This window comes from Cetorhinus maximus, chromosome 12 (genome assembly GCF_964194155.1).
Source record: "Cetorhinus maximus chromosome 12, sCetMax3.hap1.1, whole genome shotgun sequence".
Lineage (NCBI taxonomy): Eukaryota > Metazoa > Chordata > Chondrichthyes > Lamniformes > Cetorhinidae > Cetorhinus > Cetorhinus maximus.
In genome coordinates this window covers 24627954-24655946 of record NC_135890.1, presented here as the reverse complement: position 1 = coordinate 24655946, position 27993 = coordinate 24627954, and the positions used below count along the sequence as shown (strand labels likewise).

The 27993-nt window shown below is 39.9% G+C and overlaps 1 protein-coding gene across 6 annotated transcripts in view; it reads right to left on the bottom strand.

Annotated features, from left to right (window-relative positions):
• Positions 1-27993, bottom strand: part of srpk2 (SRSF protein kinase 2) — a 252861-nt gene that overhangs the window by 80083 nt on the left and 144785 nt on the right. For all 6 annotated transcript variants that reach the window (XM_078553211.1, XM_078553207.1, XM_078553206.1 and 3 more), the window contains one exon: positions 17401-17509. In XM_078553211.1, coding sequence (XP_078409337.1) covers positions 17401-17509 — 109 coding nt within the window. The remainder of the gene's footprint in view (positions 1-17400; positions 17510-27993) is intronic.

Below are 27993 nucleotides of genomic sequence, written 5' to 3'. Positions count from 1 at the left end.
TGTTACCGTGAAAAAAAATACTTTGTCTCAATCCTTATTAATGCTTTTGAAAATGCATAATTGAGAATAAAGCAGAGGATGTTTTAAACAGAATGCCATAGTATAGTCGTACAATAATCTTGGTACGAAAAGTGAAATTTAACTTAACAGTATAGCAATATTCACAATAAAACCCTCTCCATCCTGAAACAAATTTGGACACTAGTGACCAAATTAATGGTTGCACCAAGACGTAAATGCCAAAAAGTAAACAGATATTTGCAAATATCGGCAGCAAAGCCAGCCACTCTATTTAACTTATTGATAGGAAATGTGGAGACTTTAGGCATCCTATGAAAAGTCAAAGAGAGAGGGTTCTATTGTGCACGTTTTAAATAGATTCCCCATTAATGACGGAAGAACAAACAAAGGGCAGAATTTTCACTCAGTGCCATACCAGGACTAAACAAATGTTGCACTCAGTTTGCGCTCTGGAGAATTTCAACAATTTTGAGCCATCAATATAAATTATTGAATGCATATTCAAGTAACAGCTGTACAGAAGTGTCGACTATGCTTTACTCCTGCAAAGATGTTGGTCTAGGCAGCAGAAAGAAAATGTGATAAGCATAAATAGTCAAATATTTGAGAACCTTCATTCCATTTCAACAATTTTCATTCATTTCAGGTCATTCATGTGGAAAAACATCTTGAGGCACTTCAGAGAAGCGTCCTTAAAAAAAATGGCCTCTAGCTAAATAAATATTAGAATGGGTGACCAAAAGTTTGATCACAAGTTAAGTTTTAAGGAGAGTGTTAAAGGATGAGAAAAAGGTAGAAAAGTGAGAGGCTTAAGGAGGGAATTCCAAAACGTAGAGCCTAGACACCTGAATGCACAGCAGTCAATGGTGTGATGATACAAATACAGAGCTCTTGAAGTGTTGTAAAGTTGGAGAAGGTTACAGATCAGGAAGGGCCAACGTAATGAAATGATTTCAACATGAGGATGAGAATTTTAAATTCGATATCTTGGGCAACTGAGACCCAATGTTGGTCAGCAAATTCAAAGGTGATAGGTGAGTGGGAGTTTGTGTAGAATAGGATATAGGCTGATTTTTATTTCTCTTTTCTTTCTTCTTCTTGGATTGCGAATTTCCTAAATGGGCCAAGTGCCATCAGGCATTCACCATAAAGGTAATTAGGGGACTTTTCTTACCAATCTATAGCAATGCACAACTCTACAATGATATTCTATGCCACCTAGCATACACTTCAACATTTTAAGGATAAAAATGTTTTGTTGAAACTTTTTTTTTGCTTTTCAATAAAGCATTTTCAAGTTACTGGCTGTTCATATGCATAACCTTTCAATAAACTCACTTCAAAAGGCTTCAATGCCTGATGTATGAAAGGCTTAATTCAAATTTATGTAATTTTTACATCCAGTTGTCAACTTTGTAGAGAAAAAAACAGACTGCTTACATGGTTGGTCTCATTAATAGTTCACAGTAGAGCAATTTTAGAAGTCTAGTGAGAACTTAGGTAACAAAACCTGGAGTTGCAAAGAGAACACATGAATAGCTCCCAGTATGCCAAGATATCAAGCAACACAAATTAACTGAATCAACTATTCTCATCACTTTTTGCAATTTTAGTTCCATTCCTTGCATCATTCCTTATTCAAGATCTTCCGACCAAAAACAGACATTGCAATGTTAGAAATCACAACCATTACCCTGTGCAATTGTCATTTTGCTTCCGTCTCTCCTCATTTCCTCCAAGCACACCACCTAGCTCTTCTTGTCCCTAGCCACCCCCCAAACCAGCTTATATTTCACCCCTTTTCTATTTTTACTTAGTTCTGTTGAAGGGTCATGAGGACTCGAAACGTCAACTGTGCTCTTCTCCACCGATGCTGCCAGGCCTGTTGAGTTATTCCAGGTATTTTTGTTTTTGTTTTGGATTTCCAGCATCCGCAGTTCTTTGCTTTTATCTTTCCTCAATCTCTTTGTGGTTTTTGGTATGATCAATCATTCTCTACTGCTTTTTCTGGTGATGTACCTCCGTGTCAGCTCATCTGTCAACTCACTAAACAATGAGTCATAAAATTGGCTGGTTAAAAAAATACCTCTATAGCCAGGGCTCTTTTAATTGCCCACCCCAGCCACTGTGTTCCAGGTCAATCACCTGTGCTTACCGATCCTAAAATGAAGCTGACAGCTATGATGCTAGCAATACAAGAAAATGGATAATTATTTTTCTATTTGTAATTGAAGCTAAACAAAATATTCCATGGCGCAATTAAGAGACCAAAGCCAATGTCACTTCTAGTTTCTTCAGATTCCTTTAGTTAATGTAAATTATTATTGCAATTACATTCTTTGTGGTAAATGTTTGTGACAAATTTTCATCTGTGCAATTCTCCAGACTTCACGTCCACAGATTCTACAATATTTCTGTCCTGTTCAAAGTTAACAATGATATCCGTACAGCTGCAACCAGAGTATATTATCCCTTTTTGGTTCCTCTGCAGCTTTTAATATTGTTGATCACTCAATTGTCCTCCACTGCCTTTCTTCAGGCAAACACAAACAAAGTTGTGGCTGAATCAAAATTTCCAAAAGCCAAACACTGATGGACCAAAACCATTCCATTTTGTTCTCAACAAAACTCCACACACTAGTCCCCAATTTTATCCCTCTTTATGCTCATGACACTGAACCCAACAGTACGCAATTTTGGTGTTCTGAGCAGTAATAACGAGAACTTCAAACTCCACATACTGTCAATCCAAAATCCTCTGCCATCTCCAGGTTTCATTTCTGTAATGTTCTCCCTGCCAGTTTCTTGAGTTCCACCCTACACAAAATCCATTTCATTCAGAACTCCACTGCCTACATTCTAATATAAATTGAACTCTGCTTACCAATCGCCAGCCGTCACTTACCTCCACTAGCTCATCCGTTTTCTAGTACAATGATTTCAAAATTCTTTTATGGCCTTGCTCCACCCTATCAATACAATATCAGCCAGCTCAATACACTAGTTCACAGCCTCCATTTTAAAGTTTGGAGCATTATGTGCCCATCTCCCTCTCTCCCCTCCAACAACATCTGCAGAGTCTTTAGCTATCATGGATTTACTTCCTGGAATTTTTTTCCAAATACACCTCAATCTTCAAAAAGATAAAAACAAAATACTGCGGATGCTGGAAATCTGAAACAAAAACAGAAAATGCTGGAAAAACTCAGCAAGTCTAACAGCATCTGTGGAGAGAAAAACTGAGTTAATATTTCCATTAACTCTGTTTTTCTCTTCACAGATGCTGTTAAACCTGCTGAGTTTTTCCAGCATTTTCTGCTTTTGTTTCAATCTTCAAAAATCTTTGCAAATCTATATCTTCAATCTTGCTTTTGGTCACCTGCCAAGCTCTTCTCTGAATTTCTTGCCCCCTAAAGTGATTTGGAATAAATCTATAAATAAAGCAGCAGGGTAAGAGGGAACAGAATTCAAGGCTAGGGGAAGCCATTACAATTCAGGTATGGCTGAAAGGAGGTACAAAGTTTTTTGTGGGCGTATATTTAACCAATCGGCACAAAGTTTGTGTGGATCAATTAAAATTTGAGTGCAATCAGGGTTGTATTATGAGGAAAGGTTGGGCAGGCTAGGCTTGTATCCATTGGCGTTTAAAAGAGTATGAGGCAACTTGATTGAAACATAAAAGATCCTGCGGGGTCTTGACAGGGTGGATGTGGAGAGGATGTTTTCTTTTGTGGGAGAATCTAGAACTAGGATTCACTGTTTAAAAATAGGGCTCGCTCATTTAAAACAGAGGTGAGGCAAAATTTTTTCTCTCAGGGGGTGGTGAGTCTTGGTAACACTCTTCCTGAAAAGGAGGTGGAAGTAGAGTCTTTGAATATTTTTAAGGCAGAGGTGGATAGATTCTTGGTAAGCAAGGGGGTGATAGGTTATTGGGGCTTGGCAGGATGCAGATTTGAAGTTACTATCAGATCAACCATTAATGGAAGGCAGAGCAGGCTTGAGGGCCAAATGGCCTATTCCTGCACCTTGTTCATATGCTAGGCCAGAAAAATCTTTGGGCAGAGCTGGGGATGAAGACTAACATGAAATGACTAAGCAAAGGAGGGCAAGGAATGATGAGGAAACTTTTTTGCAAGCACAAATTTAACTTATATAGCCACAAACTTTTAACTTCAACAGGAAACATGAAAACTTAACAGAAATGGAATATCAAGTATTGTGCAGGTGCAAATTTAAAGTACAAGCACGATTTTTAATTGGAGTTAATGGTACTTTTAAAGGTAGAGATGCTGCAACAGGGCAAAAGGACCAGAGGAAGAGAAATTTTTCAGTTGTAAGACAGACCCAGTGGCTGGGCCTGGATTAGTGCAGCTCCAATAACACTCAAGAAGCCACCATCCAGGACAAAGCGGCCCACTTGATTGGCACCCCATCCACCACCTTAAACATTCAGTCACTTCACCGTTGACGTATAGAGGCAGCAGTGTGTACCATCTACAAGATGCACTGCAGCAACTCACTGAGGATCCTACGACAACACCTTCTAAACCCGCAACCTCTACCACCTAGAAGAACAAGGACAGCAGATGCATGGGAATACCACCACTTGCAAGTTCTCCTCCAAGCTGCACACCATCCTGATTTGGAACTATATCACCATTCCTTCACTGTTGATGGATCTAAATCCTGGAACTCACCTACTAATAGCACTGTGGGTGTACCTACAACACATGAACTACCGCGATTCAAGGTGTCTCACCCACCATCTTCAAGGACAATTACAGATGGGCAATAAATGCTGGCCTAGCCAGCGACACCCACATCCCATGAATGAATAAAAAAAACGGTAGACTTTTTTTAAGTTTACTCTTGGGACATGGATGATGTGGTCTCATTCATTGTCCATCTTTATTTGCTCTGAAATAGGTAAAGTATTTTCTTTTTAAAATTGAATTTTCAACTGGAATTATTGACCAAACATTCTTTTGGTTTTGATTTCTGTCAAAGAAATCACAAGGGCTGCCTGTATGTCTGTAAATAGAAGAGAAGCAGTTGTTAAATGTCAGATTTATCTGAAATAGAGCTTTGAAAATTTAATCTCCAGTTCATTTCAAATATTTGCTTTATTGAATTCTATTTATTGATATTTTTGGAAAAAACAGACTTCTCACTGGAAGGAAGAAATCACTCTTTGATATCAACTCATGCTGAGCCACGGACTATATACTGCAGAATTTATCAAACTACACATTTTCAGATGCAGAAATGTCATTGAAAGCTTACTGAAATTGTTGAGGTAAAAAAAAAATCTGAAACTTGGGCTTTTGAGGCCTTGTAGTAACAGAAGCTTTTTAAGTCAGACATTAAAAATCACTGAAAACAATTCATTGGGTAAATTTATCATGCTATTTTGGAAAAATGTAATGTGTACTTTTGTACAACACCTTACTGTGGACAACAGATGTTTCAGTTACTGACAAAAAGTGTTGGGAAAAATATCTTTCAAATAGTATTTTGAGTGGTTTGTTCGGTTCATTTCGGCTTCAAGTGGGATGAAATGTTGGCATACGATTTCTTCCTCATCATAAACATTGACATGTTCCTACAGAGTTCCCCCATTATAAGTGTTGATGTGAAATGTTACCAGCAAATCATGATATTGGAAAGTAAAGTTTATGGATAGGAATCAGAAACCATATGCAAGACTTTTGGTATATCGCACATGAACAGATATAAAATGGAGAACTGCTTCTTCACTGAAGCGCACGTGAAAGCAACATACAAAAGCATTTTTCATATTAGATGTACAAGAGATTATGTGGGTCAGGAATTTTTTTTAAAGAAACAGAAAAACCCTAGAGCAATGCAGACATGCTTGCTTTTTTAGATTGAGTTAAGCCACAGTGGCTATAGTCAAATTTTTAAAAATTTTCTCTGACAAGCATTTTTATATTTGGTTGCAGTTTTTGAGACAAATCTGACCTGTCGTATCTTTGATGGATCCATATTAATCAAAATGAATCTTTTCAATAGATGGAAGACCAACCTTTAAAAGACATTTTCTCCAAAAAATAAAGTTGCAACTACTTCCAAAATAGATGACTATTATAGAAAAGCAGACAAATAAAGGTTTTAAACTTGAACGAAAAACAAAAAAATGCTGCAGTATTTAGAAGAGAACAAGGTGAAGAGTGAAATAGAAGAAACAGAATAAAGTGAAAAAGGACTGTGTGAAGTATTAAATTTTTAATGTAAAATTGTAGTTTAGGACATTGCAGCGATAAGGCTACCTTACCGTCAAATATCACAATTTGCAATTTACATCTTAAATATTAGAAAGGCATAAAAAAAATTGATGAACGAAGGCTGTTTGCTTCATTGAGTCAGCTCCATCCAACAGCCATTTACCATTTCGGCAAACAAGGACAATTCCAAATTATTTAATTGTGAGAACTGAAAACCAACAGACAAAACCACCAAAAAGATCCAATGCAAAACCTTTCCCGGAAACTGTAGCACAATCGGACAAAAAGACAAGAATGTTAATGTGTTAATCCAAATGTCAATAACATTCTGCATGTGGTTTCAGCAAGATGAGAACATATCAATTAAGTATTTGATTATTTATGCTCACACTTAAACATATTAACTTCAATCCGTTATAAAACAAATATTCATTCAAATAATGAAAAATGTTATTTTACAGTTATTTAGGTTAAGATAATGCAGATACAAGAGGCTATACACATCAAAATGTATTATCTTCTACAATACTCTACTTCCAATATTTGCTCAGTGAACCCGGTAGATGGCAAAGCAGATTTGAAAATTATCCATCAAAATATACTTCATCTTCCCTACAACCATAAATCTCGACAACAATCTGGGTTGCTGGAAAAAGACAATTTCTTTTGGATTTCTAATTTCAGCTTGCTGGTAGCCTTTGATTAAACTCAAGGATACTTTAAGACTGGGGCCATACACAACTAATACGTCAAATACAAATGTAAACTTTCCCTCAATTTCTAAAGCAGTATGTATTGTGCAATGCCAGTGACAAGAGGTAGAAAAAAAGCCTGTCTAAAAGGTGGCATGGAGTCCCTTGTGATTAATTTCCCTATCAGATTGCTAAATTTACCCATGGGATATGAAGGATAAATAGTCAGCTCTCTTATGGAAACATGGTGCTTACCAATGCTGTTAAGTTATTCAGCAGTTTCAAACACAAATGGGCAGAGATGTGTATTGTTTTTGAGAGCTAAAACACTTTATATATACTATGTTAACATGTAATGTGTGAATACATTACACTTAGACCAAAAAAAAAGAGCTGAAATTAAAAGGACAATCACAGGAATAGACAACTCTTATTGCAAAAGCCAAAGTGAATATTAAAGCAACTTTCATTTATATAATATGGTTACTACTGGGATGGGAGGAGTGCACAGTTTACCTAGTCTCACTACTCCACAGGTCGCACCATTAGTGTAAATGTTTAATTCATTCAACAAAATGGCCAATTGTTTACTTTCGCTACTGTTGACCAGAATAAAAGGGACTTCAATCAGGCTTCTTTCAATAAACTCTGAATGATTGATTTATTATAAAATGAAACTTCTTTTTTTAAACAAGTTGCAAGAACTGGTTAACACCCAATTTGTAATCTGGAAATGTAACTATCTATCCCTTTTAAAATACCCCAGCACACACACACACACACACACACACACACACACACACACACACACACACACACACAAAGGACAAAAAAATAGTCTCTGCAGAGATGGACGATTGAAGAAAAAAACTTTATAAAAAGCATAAAGTTCACAGGGTTTTGATGCTGTCGAACTGGTGCTACCTCGTGCGAGGATGGGTCCCTAATCCCAGTAGATGCCTGGAGGTTCTCACCAATGGAGCTTCAGCATGGAGAAGAATAGAGCTGGATCAATCATTCTCATCTCAGCCTCTCGGGTTTCCCAATACAGTTAAGTTGCACTGAGATGTGGATTCTTAGCTGGATACTGATAACCAAACTATTTCAAGCAAGGCAAGGAGACTGTGAACTAGGCAGCTTTTCTCCTTCTCAGTTCATTCCCAACTGAGTTCAAAAAAACAAGTTCTAAACATAACTAATCTCTGTCAGATTTCCAATAAATCACTAGGGTCTTTGCCTTTAAAGCAGTTTCTTTTTCATAAATTAACATGATTGCAGTTCAAATAAGTCTCAAGTATCATGCTGGTCATTTAGCTGAAGTCATGTGATTCCTTGGGAAAGGCATGCTTGCTCACAGTCCAAGGTGAATTTATGGCCCAAATCCAGGTCAGTTCCCAAGTGTCCAAATAATGTTATGTCCATTCAAATTTAAAATAATATAGTTCTTTAAGATACGTTTCTAACAATATTAATCACATAAAAGAACTCCCTGCATTGCAGATGGTGAGAAGGGTGGAAGAGAAAAGTTGACACCAAATGGGAACGAGAAGCATTGAATGAGGGTGGTGGAAATATGGATTATTGACACAATTGAGGAATTAAGCTGAAAGCTTATGGAGGTGCCACTTTTCAAATGAGCTGTTATAGAATTATACAATGGCTATGGCACAGGAGGAGGCCATTTGGCCTGCTGAGTCCATGCCAACTCTCTGCAAAAGCAATTCAGCTAGCCCCGCTCCCCCACTCTTTCCCTGTAGCCCTGCCAGCATTTTTCTCTTCAGGTGCTTATCCAATTCTCTTTTGAAAGCCACGTGTGAATCTGCCTCCATCATCCTCCCAGGCACTGCACGCCAGATACTACCCACTCACGTCACAAAAAGATTTTCCCCATGTCGGCTTTGGTTCTTTTGCCAATCATGTTAAATCTGTATCCACTGGTTCTTGACTCTTTTGCAACGATTTCTCTCTATCTAGTCCATCTAGATCCGTCATGATTTTGAACACCTCTATCAAATTTCCTCTCAACGTTCTCTTCTCTAAGGAGAATAACCCTAGCCTCTCCAATCTATCTACATAAATGAAACCCCTCATCCTTGGAACCATTCTTTTAAACCTTTCTGCACCCTCTCTAAAACCTTCATACCCTTTCTAAAGTATGGTGCCTAGAATTGGACATAATATTCCAGTTGAGGCCGAACCAGTTGTTTTATAAAGATTCATCATAGCTTCCTTGCTTTTGTACTCTATGCCCAGGATCCCAACATCACATGTTCGTCCCTTCCACCAGCTTGCCTATGACATCTTAAGGTCTACTATTATCCTCCTTACAGTTCACAATACTTCCAAGTTGTGTATCATCACAAGTTTTAAAATGTGTTCTATATTCCAAGTCTAAGTCATTAACATACACCAAGAAAAGCTGTGGTCCTAGTACTGACCCTAGGGAACCCCAATGTATAACCTTCCTATGATCCGAAAAACAACCGTTCATCACTGCTTTATCCTGTCACTCAGTCAACTTCATATCCATGCTGACAGTGTCCCTTTTTTATTCCATGGTGTCACAGCTCATTGGGGATAGTGCGCTGTACCCCGAGCCACAACAAATGTGAAAAGTTTGACCAAACCACCAGATTGCCCAATTCTACCTAGCTGTTTAACCTAGGTTAACAGAATACGAGTGCTAGGTTTGTAAACTTAATAAGTAAATAACTGTTTATTGAATAAACTGTCATTATTCAGTGGCTAAAGAAAGAAATATGACCTGCTAATTTCTAACTCAATAACCTAAGCTCTACCTCTTCTTAAATCCCTATACACACACATGCAAGACACATAAGACACACAAAAACATGGACTTTAAGGATGGGATAAAGCAGTTCAATAGCACCAATTCCAGAGTACAGGATTCGATGGGTTGATTTTGATTGATGTCTTCCAAATTCCTTTCAGTTCTTGTTGATGACAAGAGGTGGTCTTCCAGTACTTTCAGTGTTTTGTTCACTGGTCGAGCACTTGCCTTTCAATGGGCAGAATTTTGCCCTTGATGGGCGGGCGGGCCCCACCGGCTCGGCGGCGGGTGGGCAGCTGACCACCGCCGCCGAAATGGGCCCTGCTGCCATTTTGAGTGGGCGGGCCAATTAAGGCCCACCCAGCAGGCTGCCCGACAGGAAACGCTATGCGCTTCCTGTGCGGGGGGTGAGACATGGATTCCCCAACTGTCAAAGTGCGCTCTTTTGCGCATGAGCGCGAAAGAGCGCACATCTCCCTGAGACTAAGTGCTGTCTCAGGGAGATCGGTGAAAGGTTTATTAACTTCAAAAATAGAAAAATAAACAAATTATTAACATGTCCCCCCCTCATGTGACAATGTCACATGAGATGGGACATGTTAATAAATATGACTAAAACTTTATTAAACTTTTTAAAAACAGACATGAAACCTCATCCTGCCAATGGATGAGGTTTCATGGTTTTTAGAAGCCCGCTGGGCTGGGGCTCCTGGCCTGCCCACCAACCTTAAGGTTGGATGGGCAGGGCCTTTAATTGGTTTAACTACCCTGTCAATGGTGTCGATTGGCCATTGACAGGTGGACAGCTGATTTCGCTGTCCGTCCGCCCGCCTTCCTGAATATTTAAATGGGGCAGGAAGACGTCGGGGGTTCCCCCGACATCATCCCGCGTCATTTTCACGTCGGCGAGCGGACCCCACCCCCAGCTCACCAACGGAAAAATTCTGGCCAATGTCTCTAACAGTGATTTTCCCCTTTGCCTCTTGATAGGAGTTTTCAGAGGGAGAGAGAAGGTTACAGAGATCTGAGGGAAAAAAGCCAGCTAGCTATTATTGTGGAATTACTGGAATCTTCCACACACAGGAGAAAGAAGTCTTAGTCTTGTTCCTTTCAGGCTAGGAGCTATTCTGCTGCACTGCTCTCACACAAAACCTGGTCACCTGGTCAGGAACCAATTAAAGTGTTGTTGCCAGGCAGCTCCCTTGGTCTTGGACTCCTTTCCAGCACAACCTTGTCTTTCATGGCATACTCTGTTCCAGGACTGCAACATTGTATATATCTCTCATCTTGTTCCAGTGGACATGTCTTTCAAACTGCAGCCATTGTAATTTTAATCCACAGCCCAACAGAAAATAGAAAGTTATGTTCTTTACAACAGTCCAACAAAAATAAAAAGATATGTTCCTTACATGCCTCCACCCTTAAAAGAGATGAAACGCCACTTTAAAATGCATTTTATCACAAGGTATGTGACACATGGGACAACCAAACAAAAGACTTACTTCCATTCATCCTTCCTCTAAATATGAGAACAGAGTGTCTCAGTGAGCCAGTATTGTCATATTGGCTAGTCGAATTGTAGGAGGCTCGCTTTGGGCATTGTCTACTTCTCCTTCTACCTTGCCCTTACTGTCTCCTTCATCCTCCACTACTCCTACCACCTGGCACACTTGCTCTGTCTTATCATCTTCTCTGCGATGATATTGCTTCAACATGTTTATGTGACATCACTGTTTCTTCTTCCTACGCTCAGGAACATCTATTATATAAGTCACTTTACTAACTCTCCTAACTATCTTGTAGGGGCCACTGAATTTCACTTTCAGTGGTTCACCCTGCAAAGGTAATAATACCAATACTTCATCTCTTGCTTGGAACAACTTGCTAGTTGTAGCATGTTTGTCTGCCTATTCTTTCATTTTGGCTTGGGAAATTTTTAAGCACTCTCGTGCTACTTTACATGCTCCTGTGAGTCTTTCTAGAAACCTGGGGCAGAATTTTGCCCTTGATGGGCGGGCGGGCGGGCCCCACCGGCTCAGCAGCTGATCACCACCGCTGAAACGGGCCCCGCCGCCAATTTGAGTGGGCGTGCCAATTAAGGCCCGCCCAGCGGGCCACCCGACGAGAAGCGTTATGCGCTTCCTGTGCATGGGGGGTGGGATTCCCCAACTGTCAAAGTGCGCATGCTCGCGAAAGAGTGCACATCTCCCTGAGACTAAGTGCTGTCTCAGGGAGAGCACTGAAAGTTTCATAAACTTAACAGAAAAATTAAAAAATTAACATGTCCCCCTCATGTGACAATGCCACGCGAGATGGGACATGTTAATAAATATCACATAAAGTTTATTAAAGTTTTTTAAAACAGACATGAAACCTCAGCCCGCCAGTGGATGAGGTTTCATGTTTTTTCAGAAGCCCGCTGGGGCTCCTGGCCTGCCCGCCAGCCTTAAGGTTGGACGGGCAGGGCCTTCAATTGGCTTAATTATCCTGTCAATGGCCTCAATTGGCCATTGGCAGGTTGGCGGGCAGACAGCTGATTGCGCTGTCCGCCCGCCTTCCTCCTTAAATACAGCGGGATGACGTCGGGGGTTCCCCCTGATGTCATCCTGCGTCATTTTCGCGTCAGTGAGCGGGCCCTGGCCCCAGCTCACCAACAGAAAAATTCTGGCCCTGGACACGTAATCCATCATGGAGGATTTGTCTTTCTGCTTTAGGAACTTTTCCTTAATCACTTTTAATGGACCTCTTATTTCATGACCATAGATTAATTCGAATGGACTAAATCCAGTAGATTCATTCGGAGAATCTCTGGTAGCAAGTAGTAAGAAATCTAATCCTTTGTCCCAATCCTTTGGGTATTCATGGCACTAGGTCTTAATCATGGTTTTGAGAGTCTGATGATATCTCTCTGTTTCTGTGGGTGATAGGTGGTAGACTTTAGTTGTTTGATACCAAATTGCTGATTATGTCCTGGAAAATTTTAGGCATGAAGTCAGAACCTTGGTCAGATCATATTTCAATTGGTAGGCCATAACGATTGAGAAACTGAGTTAACTTTTCCACTACCTTACTGTAACTGCCCTTAAAGGAATAGCTTCTGGAAATCGGGTTGTCACATCCATGATAGTAAGGATAAACTGATGCCCTGCTTTCGTTTTGGGTAATGGTCCTACAGTGTCTACTAATACGCGGCTGAATGGTTCTTCAAAAATGGGTATGGGTATTAACGGTGCTGGTTTGATTACATGTTGAGGTTTACCTACTATCTGACATGTATGATACGTTTTACAAAATTGCACTACATCCTTATGAAGTTTTGGCCAGGTTAAATGACTGTTTATTCGATGCTTGGGTTTTCCGTATTCCTACATGTCCTGCCATAGGGATTTCCTGTGCTACTCGCAATATCTCCTTACAATATTTGGGCGGTACCACTGTCTGATGAGCAACCGTCCATTCCTCATCCACAGGTCCGTGAGGGTGCCTTTACTTCCTCATCAGAACTCGGTTTTTAATGTAATAGCACTCCGGAACTCCTTTAGCCTCAGCTTCAGTGTGAGCTGACTGTGCTAATTTGTTTAACTATGGATCTGCTTTCTGAGCCTCAATTAATGAAGACCTGCCAACACTTAAAATTATCCTCATCCTTAAAGAAAGTTTCAACTACACTAACATCTGCTCATGGTATTACTTTGACCTCTGGTGATGGACTTTGTTTAGCCGTTGCTCTGGTCACCACACACGATGGAAAAATACCAGGAACTTGTTCTTATAACTGCTCTGTCTCTTTAGCCTCTCTCGGACATTCCGTAATTATGGGCGAAGCTATAACCTTCACTCCTGCCAAATATTCCCCAGGAGTAAATCAACTCCATCCACCGGTAATTTCTTAACCACTCCTACAACCACCAATCCAGACAATAAATCACACTCCAATTGAACTTTGCACAATGGAACCAGGATATACTCTCCACTGATCCCGTTTACCAATGCTTTAGCTTTCATTGAACTCTCTGGAGGGAAAACTAGGTCCTTCTCCAGCAAAAGAATTTGAGTAGCTCCTGTGTCCCTTAATATAGTTATGGATTTAGCTGCATCATTTGATGAAAAAGGGGTTATCTTTCCTTTAGACAAAAGCCCTTTATATCTCATATCTACCTTATTAATTTTACCTGCATTCAGAGCAGTGGCTACCTCCATACCCTTATTTATAGTTAAACCTACAATTTGATCCGTAGCATTTTCTTTTCAAGTCCCTTTTTCGGATTCACTCTTACGAACTCCATTAAGTCCCACTGGCTTCCCTCACAACTTCCAGCATTCTGAACGAATGTGTCCCACTTTTTACAATGGAAATACTTGGGCTTTCAAGTTTCACCTCCACCCTCAGTACCTTCCTTCCTGATCTGGGGAGGAGATCCATTCTTTACCCTGCCTACTTGCCTTCTTTTCACTCTCCCACTTTCTATCCTTTTCAAATTTATGGGGGTGATGGAAAAAAGGCTTAGTTTTATGGATTAGCCATAATTGTAGGCCATTCCTGCTGTCTGTCTAGCAGTTGCAACCCTTTAGTCTTCAATGTGGGTTCTCATTACAGAAGGTAGGGAGTTTTTAAATTCTTCCAAGAGAATGGTCTGTCTGAGAACTCCAAAGGTAGTTTCAACTCCTAATGCTTGTATCCACCTGTCAAAACTACTTTGCTTAATTTTTTCAAATTCAATGTAAGTTTGCCCAGGCTGTTTCCTTAAATTTCAAAACTTTTGTCTGTATGCTTCAGGGACCAACTCATATGCACTCAAAATTGCCTTTTTCGCCACATCATAATCCCTAGAAACCTCCTCTGACAGTGAAGCATAAATTTTCTATGCTCTACCTGTCAATTTGCTCTCCGTGGGCAATGTCCAGTTTTCCTTTGGCCAGTTCATCTGTTTAGCTATCTTCTCAAATGAAATAAAAAATGCTTCAACATCCCTTTCCTCAAATTTTGGAAGAGCTTGTATGAATTTAAACATCTCCCCCTTGGGTTCTGAGCTGGAAATAAGTCCTGCCTCACCAACTGGTATTTATTTTTTAACTGCCAACATTTTAACATGGAATTCTCTCTCTTTTTCTCTTTCCTCCTTCACTATTTTCACAATTTCTAATTCCCTTTTAAAAGCCATTTCTCTGTCCTTTGCTTCTGATTCAAATTTTATCAGTTCCTTTGCTTGTTCAAATTTAAACATCTTCATTTGTAAATGAAGTCTCACTACCTCCAGCTGTGACTCACTAGTGTCAGGTTTCACTTCCAACTGTAGATGCTGTGCTATACTCTTAATTATATCTGATTTCCTTGCCCTCTCAGGTAACCCCAATTTTAACTTATCTGCCAACTCTGTTAACTTACATTTGGTTGCTTTCTCCAACCCAATCAGAATTATCTCTTCTACTCCCAGACAAGTCTTAGCAATTGCCAAAGCCATCTTGCAGTCTCACCATTTCTAAAATACCTCACCATCTCTGAACTCAAAGTGCTTCTTGTACTCGTAACCTTAAGATTCACCACTTCCAAACCAATCAAGGGATTAGAAATATTTTTATCCCGGACGAGCCCCCAATTGTTATGACACAGCAGTTGGTAAGGCTGAGCTATTTAAAAATCCCAAAGGGAAACTTTAAACAACTGTCATAACTTATATTTTTAAGTGGTATGTTTGAGATGCAGCTCTAAATTCAGGAATAAGACCACCAGTTCTTGAGAGGTCTTTATATCAAACTACATGAGGCATTTATTAATTTACACAAGTTAAATATATACACATGGCTACAAATTACTGCTACCATAACTTTTAACAAATTCCCAAACTAATCTCCAGTAGGGCAACAACAACCTATAGACTTTAAGCTTTAGACTTTAGGCAAAGCATTTTCACCATACAAATTCAAAATGAGGTTCTTTTCACTTTGGCTCCTTTGCAGACACAATGGTAGGCTTACAGGCTTTGATGTTACAGTGCCTCTGCCCTGCACACACAAAACGGCTATCTGTTATACCTAGCGCATCTCACTGAATGTAAATTCTCATTGTATCACCAGCCCCTGAATGAAAATCAAAAAGCTCAAACTAAAATTAAGGCCAAATATGCATTTAGAGTGGTATTTGAAGTTAGGCAGATAATTATCAAGGCAAATAAAAGTAGAAAGTGCTGAGAATACTCAGCAGGTGTGGCAACAGCTGCGGAGAGAGAAACAGAGTTAACTTTTTGAGTCCAAAATGCCTCTTCCTCTTCTGTCAAAACTGTTGAGTATTTCCAGCAATTTTTGGTTTTATTTCAGAATTCCAGCATCCACAGTATTCTCCACTTATTTAAGTTTCAAAGCAAATTGCTTTTGGATGAGAATTACAGAGGGAAGGAACATAACGGATGATTGATCAGAGGAAGTAGTGGAGCTATTATCCAGAGTCAGTTGGATGCACAGCTGCAGATTCCCCAAATAATGAAGCTGCCATGGAAGAATTTGAAAACAAAGGCATGGATCTTGAAGTTGATGTCCTGGGACTAATTAAACCAGTGAAACTACACCAAGAATGGATTTCTTAAATTGCTCATAGCAAATGATGTACTTTTGAATTGTAGAACAAGGTCCCACAAACAGCAACAAGATCAATGACCAGATAAAATGTTTTGGTGCTATTAGTTGATGAATAAATGTTAGCTAGGACACATGAGGACACCCTGCTCATTGGCAAAAACAAAACCCACAGCATTTTTCACTAACTAAAGCAGATGTGAACTTGTTTTAACAGCTCATCTGAAAAACGGCACCTCTGAAAGTGCAGCGCACCCTCAGTACTGCACAGAAATGTTAGCCCATATTTTATACTCAAGTCTTTGGAGTGGGGTTTGAACCCATGTCCTTATGATTCAGGAGGCAATTGTGCCACTACTGATCTAAGGCTGACGCCTGGCAGGGTATGCTGAATGGATTTTCTGCAGGAAATGATGCAGCCTGATAATTTGAGATTTGATGTCAATAGGCAACAGCTCTAAAGTTAATGGTGATGGCAGAGGATAGAATTGGGTCTCATTGGCATACACATGGAACTCACTCTGTGCTTGCAGGCAATGTTGGCGTGTATGATAAAAGGGGACCAAGCATGGAATTATGGGCCACACAAGAGGTAATTATTCAAGTACGTGTAGTAAATATGTTTGAGCAGGCATCAATATATGCTATGACAATTAAGAGTGAAACCATGAAACAGCAGAACAGTGGTGGGCCATGGCAGAGAGAGGGCAAATGAAAATATAAGCGATCAGAGTTGAGAGCAGGCATCAAGAAAGATTAGAAAGAATTTCGAGTCATGGCCACCCAAAGGATTGGGTCATTGGTGACTTTAACCAGAGCATCTATTCTTGAGCTTGGTGAAAAACACGCATATACAATGTGCTCAATGGCCTTATGGAAAAAGCACTGTTTGGGAGGATAGAGGATATGTGGGAACAGTGAGAAAAGGGAAAAAGAAAGGCTGAGCCAAGGAACTTGGATGGTCGAAAAACTACTGTATTGTGGAAGCGGATAGAAAGTTCATTTTAACTGCAATTGCCTATTATGAAATCTCTAATGAAATGCATATCAATAACATTTATATAAAAAAAGATTCACTTACTGAATGTCCCAGCACAGCCATACTGTAGAAAAATGCCCCCATCCTAGCTTCCTAATTACATGGTATCGCGCATTAAATAGGTCCCCTATTTTCACAGCATGGTAGCCACCTGAAAGACAAGCAAGGGAAAGAATAGCTGTTCAGTAGCAAGGCAATTATTTTTCTTAAAAGATATAGTGAAGGTATGGTATTGTCCAAAATTGTAACTGCAGCTGTGAACTTGAAAATGCAAAATCTACTGCTGAAACCGAAAGAACATTTTGCCAAAACAAATATCCACAATCCAAAAGTATGGTAGGACTCATGAATAAAACCAAGTTATTTGCCGTATAGATGTCACCCTTATTCTTTGAAGCACATGGTCATATAAATGCGAAGCGATTGTGAAAGTGGAGTTGAGGCAGATCAGCCAAGAACGTACTGAATGGCAATGCTGGCTCGAGTGGTCCTATAATCTACTCCTGCTGTTATTTCTTATGTTCACATATGCCTGGACAGCAGTGGTTTTAAACTAAGTCTCCTAACAAAGCGTTCTACCAGCCTTTGATAATATAAAATTATTAACCAAATGATTTTCAAATACAAGAGTTTACACGAATAGTTGACTCAGCTGACTCCTAGAATGAATATTAGTTTTCTGAGGATAAAAGCACAAAATGGGACTGAATACATTCTTGTTTTTTTTTAAGAATTTTTGAAAAATAAATAGCTGGTATCTCTTATTTTTCAATGTTCAAATACAAACCCCTTCAAATACCACACAGACAAAGCCCAGGAAAATTGCAGGCTAAGGGTCTCTTGTATGTACAGTATTTCTTAACATAAGCATCACAGAAGTGGATGTGCTTCCCCTCTGGACACAGACACCCTGAACCACACAGGGATGTCACACCCTGGCAAAAGCACTACCGTTCCAGGAGAATGACCGGAGGATAGAAAGGCGAAGCTTTAAGTTTCAATAATTAACTACAATGAACAAATATCATAATAAAGACAAGGCACACCAACTTGGTTTCTTCATTTCATTTGCTATGTTTGCTCCTAGAATACCAAAGAAGCATCCTCAAATATATGACCAAGATAATTTTTTCACAAGTTAATATCTTGAATTAAATTAATTCTACCAGAAGGCAAGTCTTCCTTAGAAGAAATATGTATCCAATCTGTACTATACATCAAATTATCTAAATTTCTCAAGGTGTTATCTTCACATGGATTCAGTAGATTAAGGTAGCCCAAGACAATATGGCAAATTATATTCTCCTGGCAAAAGCCAGGAGTCTAAATTGCATGGTGTTAGGAAATAGAGATAGTTTAAGTAAGTTATATTGGTATTTGTACCAATAGTAGAGTAAGAGTAGAGAAACTGGGTTGTTGCCTAGCAACAGGGGTCCAAAGAGGCAGGTCCCTCCCACAAACATTCTTGCATCTTATTCAGTCTTCTTTTAAATTATGTTACAGGCTCTGCATGAATAACCGACAGAATATTAAGCTCATAGTCTTGTCCAGCCTAAACCAAGTTTTTTTCTCAAGACTAAATGGTAATATAATTATATCTAATTCCTCTACTGCATTTCTAGTGCTTGGCACATTCAAACTGGATACATTCATGCTTCTTTGTATTCTTTTCCCTTCCAATTTTTTTCTCAACCTTTCCTTCACTATATTAACTTATCTATTATCTGCCTATATTCACTTTTTAGTTTACTTTTTTAGCCTGCTTAACCGCTGCACAATATTTACTTTTAGTCCCTGCACTGTGGGCTCTTAAGATTTGCCCTTCACTCACATCTATGCTCTCATTGAAGGACTGCTGACAATTGAGTTTAGGTGAACCCAGTTCTGTCAGTAGAGCTTTCTCGTTGCACCAAGACTCATCTTGTTATCTTAGAATTCTGAAGTCCTCCTATATATGTTGATGACAACAACAACTTCAATTTATATAGTATGTTAAATTCAGTAAAATGCTGCAAGATGGTTTATTACAGCCTTGTTAATAAAACAAACTGAGCCACTTAAGGAGCTTTCAGAACAGACGGCCAAAAGCTTGAATAAAGAGGTAGGTTTTAAGGAGGCTATTAAAGGAAGAGAGTGAGAGATAGAGAAGTGGAAAAGCTTACGGGCCGAATTCCAGAGTTTAGGGCCAAGGCTTCTGAAAGCACAACCACCAAAGACGGAGTAGTTAAAGTTGTGAATGCACAAGAGGTCAGAAATGGAAGAGAGCAGAGGTCTTGAAAGCTTTTAGGGTTAGAGGAGGCTACAGGGCGAGGTCACAAAGGGATCTGAAAGCAAAGATGAGATTTTAAAATTGAGGCATTGTCAGACCTGCAGCCAACAAAGGTCAAGCACAGGAGATGGATGAATGCGATTTGGAGAGAGTTAGGACATGGAAAGCAGAGTTTTATATGAACCCAAGTTTATGTAGAGTGGAAGATGAGTGGCCTGCCAGGAATGCATTGGAATGGTGAAATCTGGAGGTAACAAATGCATGGAAGAGGGTTTCCACAGCGATGAGCTCATACAGGGACAGGGACAATGTTATGCAGCTGGAAGGAAGCAGTCTTCGTGATGGTGCAAATATGTGGGCGGAAAGTTATCTTGGTGTCAAACATAACACCAAGAATCAAGTCTTACTCAGTTTAGTAGCCCAATCTGTTTCCTCTATCTTTGTATAGTGCATGGCACTGGGAATAATTCGGAGATTAGTATCATAGAGGTCCTACTTTTTAATCTAACATTTAATCACAAACCCTCTACAACAAAGCAACACAAAGCAAAATACTGCAGATGCTGGAAATCTGAAATAAAAACAAAAATTATTGGAAATGCTCAGCAGCTCAGGCAGCATCTGTGAAGAGAAGCAGAGTTGATGTTTCAGGTCGAGATGACCTTTCATCAGAACAGAATGCAAACCCTCTATGCTGTTGAGAACATTGGAAAATACAGAACCAGGGGAAATGCAGCAAATCCATTTGACCAGTCCCAAAATTAATATCCCCCAATCACCCACTCCCTCAAATATTTACTCATTTTATTCTTAACTGTCCATGCTGCCCTGTTCTTCCTGAAGCTTTGTTATAACAGTATCTCGCTGAAGGGCTCATGATCTCATTATTCAAATACATGGAAGGGCATGAAAATAAACTTATAGAAATGTGGAGTTTCATTCCTTCAAATTTTAATTATTGTTGGAGGTTTTTAAAAAAAACATTTTAACATTATCTTTCTATCTCTCTCTTTCTCTGTTAAGCCCACCCTTCTTTCCCTCTTTATTTTGCTTTCTGTAAATGATTTAGCAATAAATTAACTATTGTAGCTGACACTTCCTGGCTCAGACTATGCTTGGCTCTAACAGTTGTGGATCATAAACAAGTCCATCCAAATATAAAGTTGAAATAAAGCCTAATAAACCTGCATTCAAAATTCATTACGCTGCTCTGCATACAATTTTCCAGGTTCCCATTTGAAATTTTGCTGGGAGAGAAGTTCGTAGTTTATGAAGGAATATATAAAATAATCCCAAACTTATTATAAATCCCTTTTTGTCTTAGTGGAATATAAATTTGGTCCTCCTGTTGCCTTGGCTATGGTCATCAGTATTAATGAACTTTCAATTACAGTGGTTAAGAAAACCCACCTGTGTCTTTTGAGGTCAGGGCTATAACATTTATCTGACCTTTCAGAAGTAAAACTGGATGTTTAATGTATTCTACCATAGAACACTGGTGGGACTAACTCAGCTCATAAAACTAAACAGTTGTTGCCATCCTACAAAACAAATGCTTTTGAACCAAACTTTTAAGCAAGAACTTGTTAAATAGATTTTGCCATTGTTATGAGGTTACCACTAAACAAGCCTGATCCCAGAGTGGAACCCAGCCTGATAAATCCTAATTTTTGTTTTTGTTTGTTTAGATACATGGAGAGGAGCTGCTGAACAGAGTCATCAGCTGATGAACTTTTAACAAAACAAACATTTATTCAATAAGAAAAGATGAACTATATTACAATACTCCTTCACCCACAACTATACCATTACAGATATTTACAGATTTGTAAGGATAACACAAATTACAAAAGCTATCTTATACTTTAATGTTCACAGTAAGTACACAGTCCATGTGCCAAGAGGCACCCTGTGGTCAGACACACCACACTCTGAAACCAACTGACAGATGCCACCTCAACCAGATCCTATGGATTTCTCCTCAACTCCCCCCAGATGCTTGTCACACCGTGAGCCAATCAGTCTCACTGAACTCTTTCACATGAGGGTTTTCAAAGTCCACTCTCTAAGACCACGCCTTGGAATCTTCTCCCAAACTGATGCTCTCTTTCAGGCACCTTCCGCAAGAGTTCACCTCCAGGTTTCGAACTCTCCTTCTGATGTTCCTCGCCCCTGGATCACCACATGTATTCAAGCTTTCTTCCACACACACTCTCTCACTGACTCAGCCGTCAACAGTACACCACTGCTTCACACGCCCATAGCAGAGTTACAGACCTTCAGTTGTCTCTTTGGACCTCCTGGCCTTTTGCATGCTGTTTTCACTTTAAATCTGCTTTTTGCAGCTTTTGTCTCTTTAAATCTGAAGCTTGGAGCCTTTCACTCTGCCCCTCATTCATTAATAGGACCTTTTCCAGGTTCCTGTCCTTCCTTTGACTAGAAGGTCTGGTTGGGACTTTACCCTGTCCCACTCCCCTGGATTTTGGGGGTCTTTACTTTGAGACTGGCTATCTGTCCCCTTTGCTCCAGTCTCTCCTGGTAGCTACTTTCAAAACCAACTGAACTCAAACAGCTTCCAAAATCAAACTGCTGTTTCTCTTGTGTGTGTCTCTGTGGGAGGGACCTGCCTCTCTGGACCCATTGCTAGGCAACAGCACTGTTTTTTTTCTACTCTTGTTTGCTGAACTTAGCTTAGTTGTAAAACTCTCATTAGAAATGCATGCACCTTTTAAAGCGAAACTAAAACTCAATTTGACCTTTCTTAACACAGATACAGAAATACAAATCAAACTTAAACATTAAAGCTAAAACTCATTCCTAACACCCACAAATACCAATATAACTTAATTAAGCTATCTCTATTTCCTAACAAATTGTTGAACTCAATATTGAATCCAGAAGACTATAATGTGCGTAGTCAAAAGTGAAATGCTGTAACTCTGTTCAGTAGCTACTCTCCACGTATCTAACCGAGCAAATAAAAGTTAGGATCTATCAAGCTGGGTTCCACCCTGGGATCAGGCTATCCAGAGGTAATCTCAGCTGGGATCATAAATTTCATACCATAATCTCCACTCCCCCATTTTGTTTCTTTTTCCTTGCAATTGTCGGCCTTATTCTTGTTTTTGTGTGATGCATACCTTCTCATGCACTACAGCTGTTCAAATTTTTAATTATGTAGACTGGACTTACCTATATAGATACCAATTTCTTTGGGATTTGATTTTTTAAAACTCTGATGACTGTGTAATAAAGCACCTGGGAATGAATCTTTTATGGTGTGTTAGATCAGCTGAAACAGTGCCCAGCTAATATAAAACTGTATTGTTAACTGTAATGTAGAAATTATAACTACAATGCTAATTATAATGTAATGTAGAAATTACACCACGGAAACATGCCTTTGACCCCAACCAGTCTGTATCTGCATTTACCCTCCACTTAAACACCTTGTTACTTTACCTGTCCATTATAACCTTGAAAGTTGACATGGTGACTGCTTCACCTACTACCCTGGAAGCGAATTCCATAGCCTTCCAACTCTGTGTAAAGAATGGTGTTTCTTCTTATTTGTTCTAAATCTCTAACTATGGCCTGTCATATGAAACTTTCAAAAGTGAAAAACCATTGCAAAGAAGTCTTTTGGATAAGTAATTACTTCCAATTCCTTTCAGGAAACCACAAGTAGAAGATTTTATGCGTCACAACATATTTATTTATTGTTCATTTGGAAGCTAATAACCAATGGCCGAATGGCATACTCCTGCTCCTAGACCCCAACAATGTAGCCGTACTTTCTATCCCCTGTTTTATCTCTCTGGTCTCAAATAACTTAAAATTAATATCAGTTCCTATGTAACAACTGTGTAAATGGTAGGAATAGAATCATACATTCAAATAACAATTCTTAATTTAGTGCATTGGGTATTATCTAGAAAATAATGGGTAAGAACATAAGAAATAGCACCGGGGTAGGCCATTCAGCCCCTCGAGCCTGCTCTGCCATTCAATAAGATCATGGCTGATCTGATTGTAGCCTTAATTCCACTTTCCTGCCTGCCCCATATGGTCCTTAACTCCCTTGTCAATCAAAAATCTGTCTAACTCAACCTTGAATATATTCAATGACTCAGCCTTCAGTGCTGTCTGTGGAAGAGAATTTCGAACACTAATGACCCTGAGAAGAAATTTCTCCTCATCTCAGTCTTAATTTGAAATTTTGAAGTAGTGCCCCCAGTTCTAGATTCCCCCGTGAGAGGAAACATCCTCTCAGCATCTATCCTGGTTAAGCCCCCTCAGAATATTATGTTTCAATAAGGCTACCTGAGAGTAATTGTAAGTGAGAGTGCCTATTGAAAAGTTCAGATGTCATCAAAACCCTGGGACAAAGATAAATTACCATCTTGAAATTGGTTCCATTTTTACTTGCATGATCCAGGTCATCAGCTGAAACTCTCAATTCAATTACACTTGTAAAATGCATGTATTATTTTTATATTATAATTAGGAAGTTGGAGGGGTCCCCTGTGCCCCTCCACCTCTCCATGATAAATGGCATAGGCAAAAGAACATCGATTATCATTTAAGTTAAATGTACATTTTGTGACAGGTTTTGAGGGAAGCTTCACACAATATCAAACCTGTACTATATCTGACTTTGAATGTTTGTTATTGACGCCTTTTGCCAAAGGCTCCCTAATCCTGCACAACATCCATAATCAAAAATACTTTATTTCCTTCCATTGAGAAAGTAGATTGTATACAATGTATAGCATTCTCTTAAACCTACACTGAAAATATAAAGTTGTGTTTATTTTTTCCCTGTGGTGTGATGTTTGAAGCCATTGTATGTCATTTGCTTACCAGTTACATTCAGCTTCTTGACATTATTTTAAAACAATTCTACGTGTTTTTGTACCAGGTTGAAACATGTCTTCCTTAGGAAAAAAATATCCATACCATTCCTAAAGTGGTAGTCTGCATTTGTATGGCTGTGGGCAAATCAGTTTTTGAAAGTTCGAAATAAATTGTGCATCAGAATTGTGATTTGTCCAGGGGTTTGCAATTTACCAAGATACAACTGAGCGTGTTTTTGATTGCATGAGCTAATCTATCAAGACACAGAATGTAGAATACGCTTTTGGAAATTAACAGTCACTCGAAAATGCTTTTCTAACTCCTAAGTTGTGGTCATTTATACAAAATTTGTACTGAATTTAACATAGGATCATAGAACTTTTAGCAGAAGGAGACCTTCAGTCCAACTTTAATGTAAGCTTATTCTTGCAAATAAAAACAAAAAATTCTGGAAATGCTCAGCATCTGTGGGGAGAGAAAAAGGGTTAACGTTTCAGGTCCTGACCTTTCATCGGAACTGGGAAAAGTTAGAAGTGTAATATTTTAAGGCCGTTCGGCTCATCGAGTCTGCGCCGGTCAAACAAGTACCTAACTATTCTAATCCCATTTTCCAGCACTAGGCCCATAGCCTTGTATGCCATGGCATCACAAGAACACATCCAAATACTTGTTATGAGGGTTTCTGCTTCTACCACTCTTTCAGGCAGTGAGTCCCAGATTCCCACCACCTTCTGGGTGAAAAAATTCTTCCTCACACCTCCTCTAAGCCTCATGCCCCTTACCTTAAATCTATGCCCGCTGGTTATTGATCCCTCCACCAAGGGGAAAAGTTCCTTCCTGTCTACCCTATCTATGCTCCTCAATTTTATACACCTCAATCATGTCACAGAATCTCAGAATCTCACAGTACAAAACAGGCCCTTCGGCCCATCGAGTCTGCACCGACATGCGAGAAACACTTGACCTACCTACCTAATCCCATTTACCAGCACTTGGCCCATAGCCTTGAATGTCATGACGTGCCAAGTGCTCATCCAGGTACTTTTTAGGGGATGTGAGGCAACCTGCCTCCACCACCCTCCCAGGCAGTGCATTCCAGACTGTCACCACCCTCTGGGTAAAAAGGTTTTCCTCACATCCCCCCTAAACCTCCTGCCCCTCACCTTGAACTTATGTCCCCTTGTGACTGACCCTTCAACTAAGGGGAACAGCTGCTCCCTATCCACCCTGTCCATGCCCCTCATAACCTTGTACACCTCGATCAGGTCACCCCTCAGTCTTCTCTGCCCCAACGAAAACAACCCAAGTCTATCCAACCTTTCTTCATAACTTAAATGTTTCATCCCAGGCAACATCCTGGTGAATCTGCACCCCCTCCAGTGCAATCACATCCTTCCTATAATGTGGCGACCAGAACTGCACACAGTACTCCAGCTGTGGCCTCACCAGGGTTCTATAAAACTCCAACATGACCTCCCTACTTATGTAATCTATGCCTCGATTGATAAAAGCAAGTGTCCCATACGCCTTTTTCACCACCCCACTAACATGCCCCTCCGTCTTCAGAGATCTATGGACACATACGCCAAGGTCCCTTTGTTCCTCAGAACTTCCTAGTGTCATGTCGTTCATTGAATACTTCCTTGTCAAATTACTCCTTCCAAAGTGTATCACCTCACACTTTTCAGGGTTAAATTCCATCTGCCACTTATCTGCCCATTTAACCATCCCATCTATATCTTCCTGTAGCCCAAGACACTCAACCTTACTGTTAACCATCTTTGTGTCATCCGCAAACTTACTAATCCTACCCCTCACATAGTCATCTATGTCGTTTATATAAATGACAAATAATAGGGGACCCAGCACAGATCCCTGTGGTACGCCACTGGACACTGGCTTCCAGTCACTAAAGCAAGCCTTCTGTCATCACCCTCTGTCTCCTACAACTAAGCCAATTTTGAATCCACCTTATCAAATTACCCTGTATCCCATGTGCATTTGCCTTCTTTATAAGTCTCCCATGTGGGACCTTGTCAAAGGCTTTGCTGAAATCCATATAAACCACATCAACTGCACTACCCTCATCTACACACCTGGTCACCTCCTCAAAAAATTCAATCAAATTTGTTAGGCATGACCTCCCTCTGACAAAGCCATGCTGACTATCTCTGATCAAACCTTGCCTCTCCAAGTGGAGATAGATTCTCTCCTTCAGAATTTTCTCCAATAGTTTCCCTACCACTGGCGTGAGACTCACTGGCCTGTAGTTCCCTGGCTTATCTCTACAACCTTTCTTAAATAGCAGAACTACATTAGCTGTGGGCAGAGGGGAATTAAAAATTTGGGTCAGAGCTCCTGCGATCTCCTCCCTTGCCTCCCTCAGCAGTCTGGGACACAAATCATCCGGACCTGGAGATTTGTCCACTTTTAAGCCTGCCAACACCTCCAATATCTTGTCACTCCCTATATCAATTTGCTTAAGAGCCTTGCAGTCTCTCTCCCTGAGTTCCATACCTTCATCCTCATTCTCTTGGGTGAAGACGGATGTGAAGTATTCATTCAACACTCCAGCGATGTCCTCTGGCTCCACCCATAGAATGCCCCCTTGGTCCCTTATGGGCCCTACTCTTTCCCTGATTATCCTCTTCCCATTGATATACTTATAGAATATCTTGGGATTTTCCCTACTTTTACCAGCCAGAGCTTTCTCATATCCCTCTTTGCTCTCTGAATTGCTTTCTTAAGCTCCACCCTGCACTTTCTGTACTCCACTAATGCCTCCGCTGATTTGCTTCCCTTGTACCTGCTAAAAGCCTCTCTTTTCCTTCTCATTGTACCTCAATACCTCTGATCACCCATGGTTCTCTAGGCTTGTTACTGCTTCCTATCACCCTAGAGGGAACATGTTGAGCCTGTACCCTCCCCATTTCCTTTTTGATTGCCCCCCACTGCTCCTCTGTAGATTTCCCCACAAGTAACTGTTCCCAGTCTACCTTGGCCAAATCCTGCCTTATTTTACGAAAATCCACTCTCTCCCAATCCAAAACATTTTTTTGCAACTTCTTTGTCCATAAGAAATTTAAACTGTACCATGTGTTGGTCACTATCACTAAAATGCTTCCCCACCACCACCTCAGCCACCTGTCTGGCTTCATTCCCCAGAATTAGGTCCAGCACTGCGCCGTCCCTTGTTGGACCCTCTGCATATTGACCTAAAAAGTTCTCCTGTACACATTTCAAGAAATCCACTCCATCCAAGCCCTTAACACTACGTCTATCCCAATTAATGTTGGGAAAGTTGAGATCACCTAATATAATTACCCTATTGTTATTGTTTTTACACACCTCCGCAAATTGTGTACGTATTTGCTCCACGATTTCCTGCTGACTATCCGAGGGTCTATAATAAACTCCTAACAATGTAGCTGCCCCTTTTTTTATTCCTAAGCTCTACCCACAAAAGCTTCATTCAACGCCCCCTCCAAGATATCATCTCTCCTTACTGC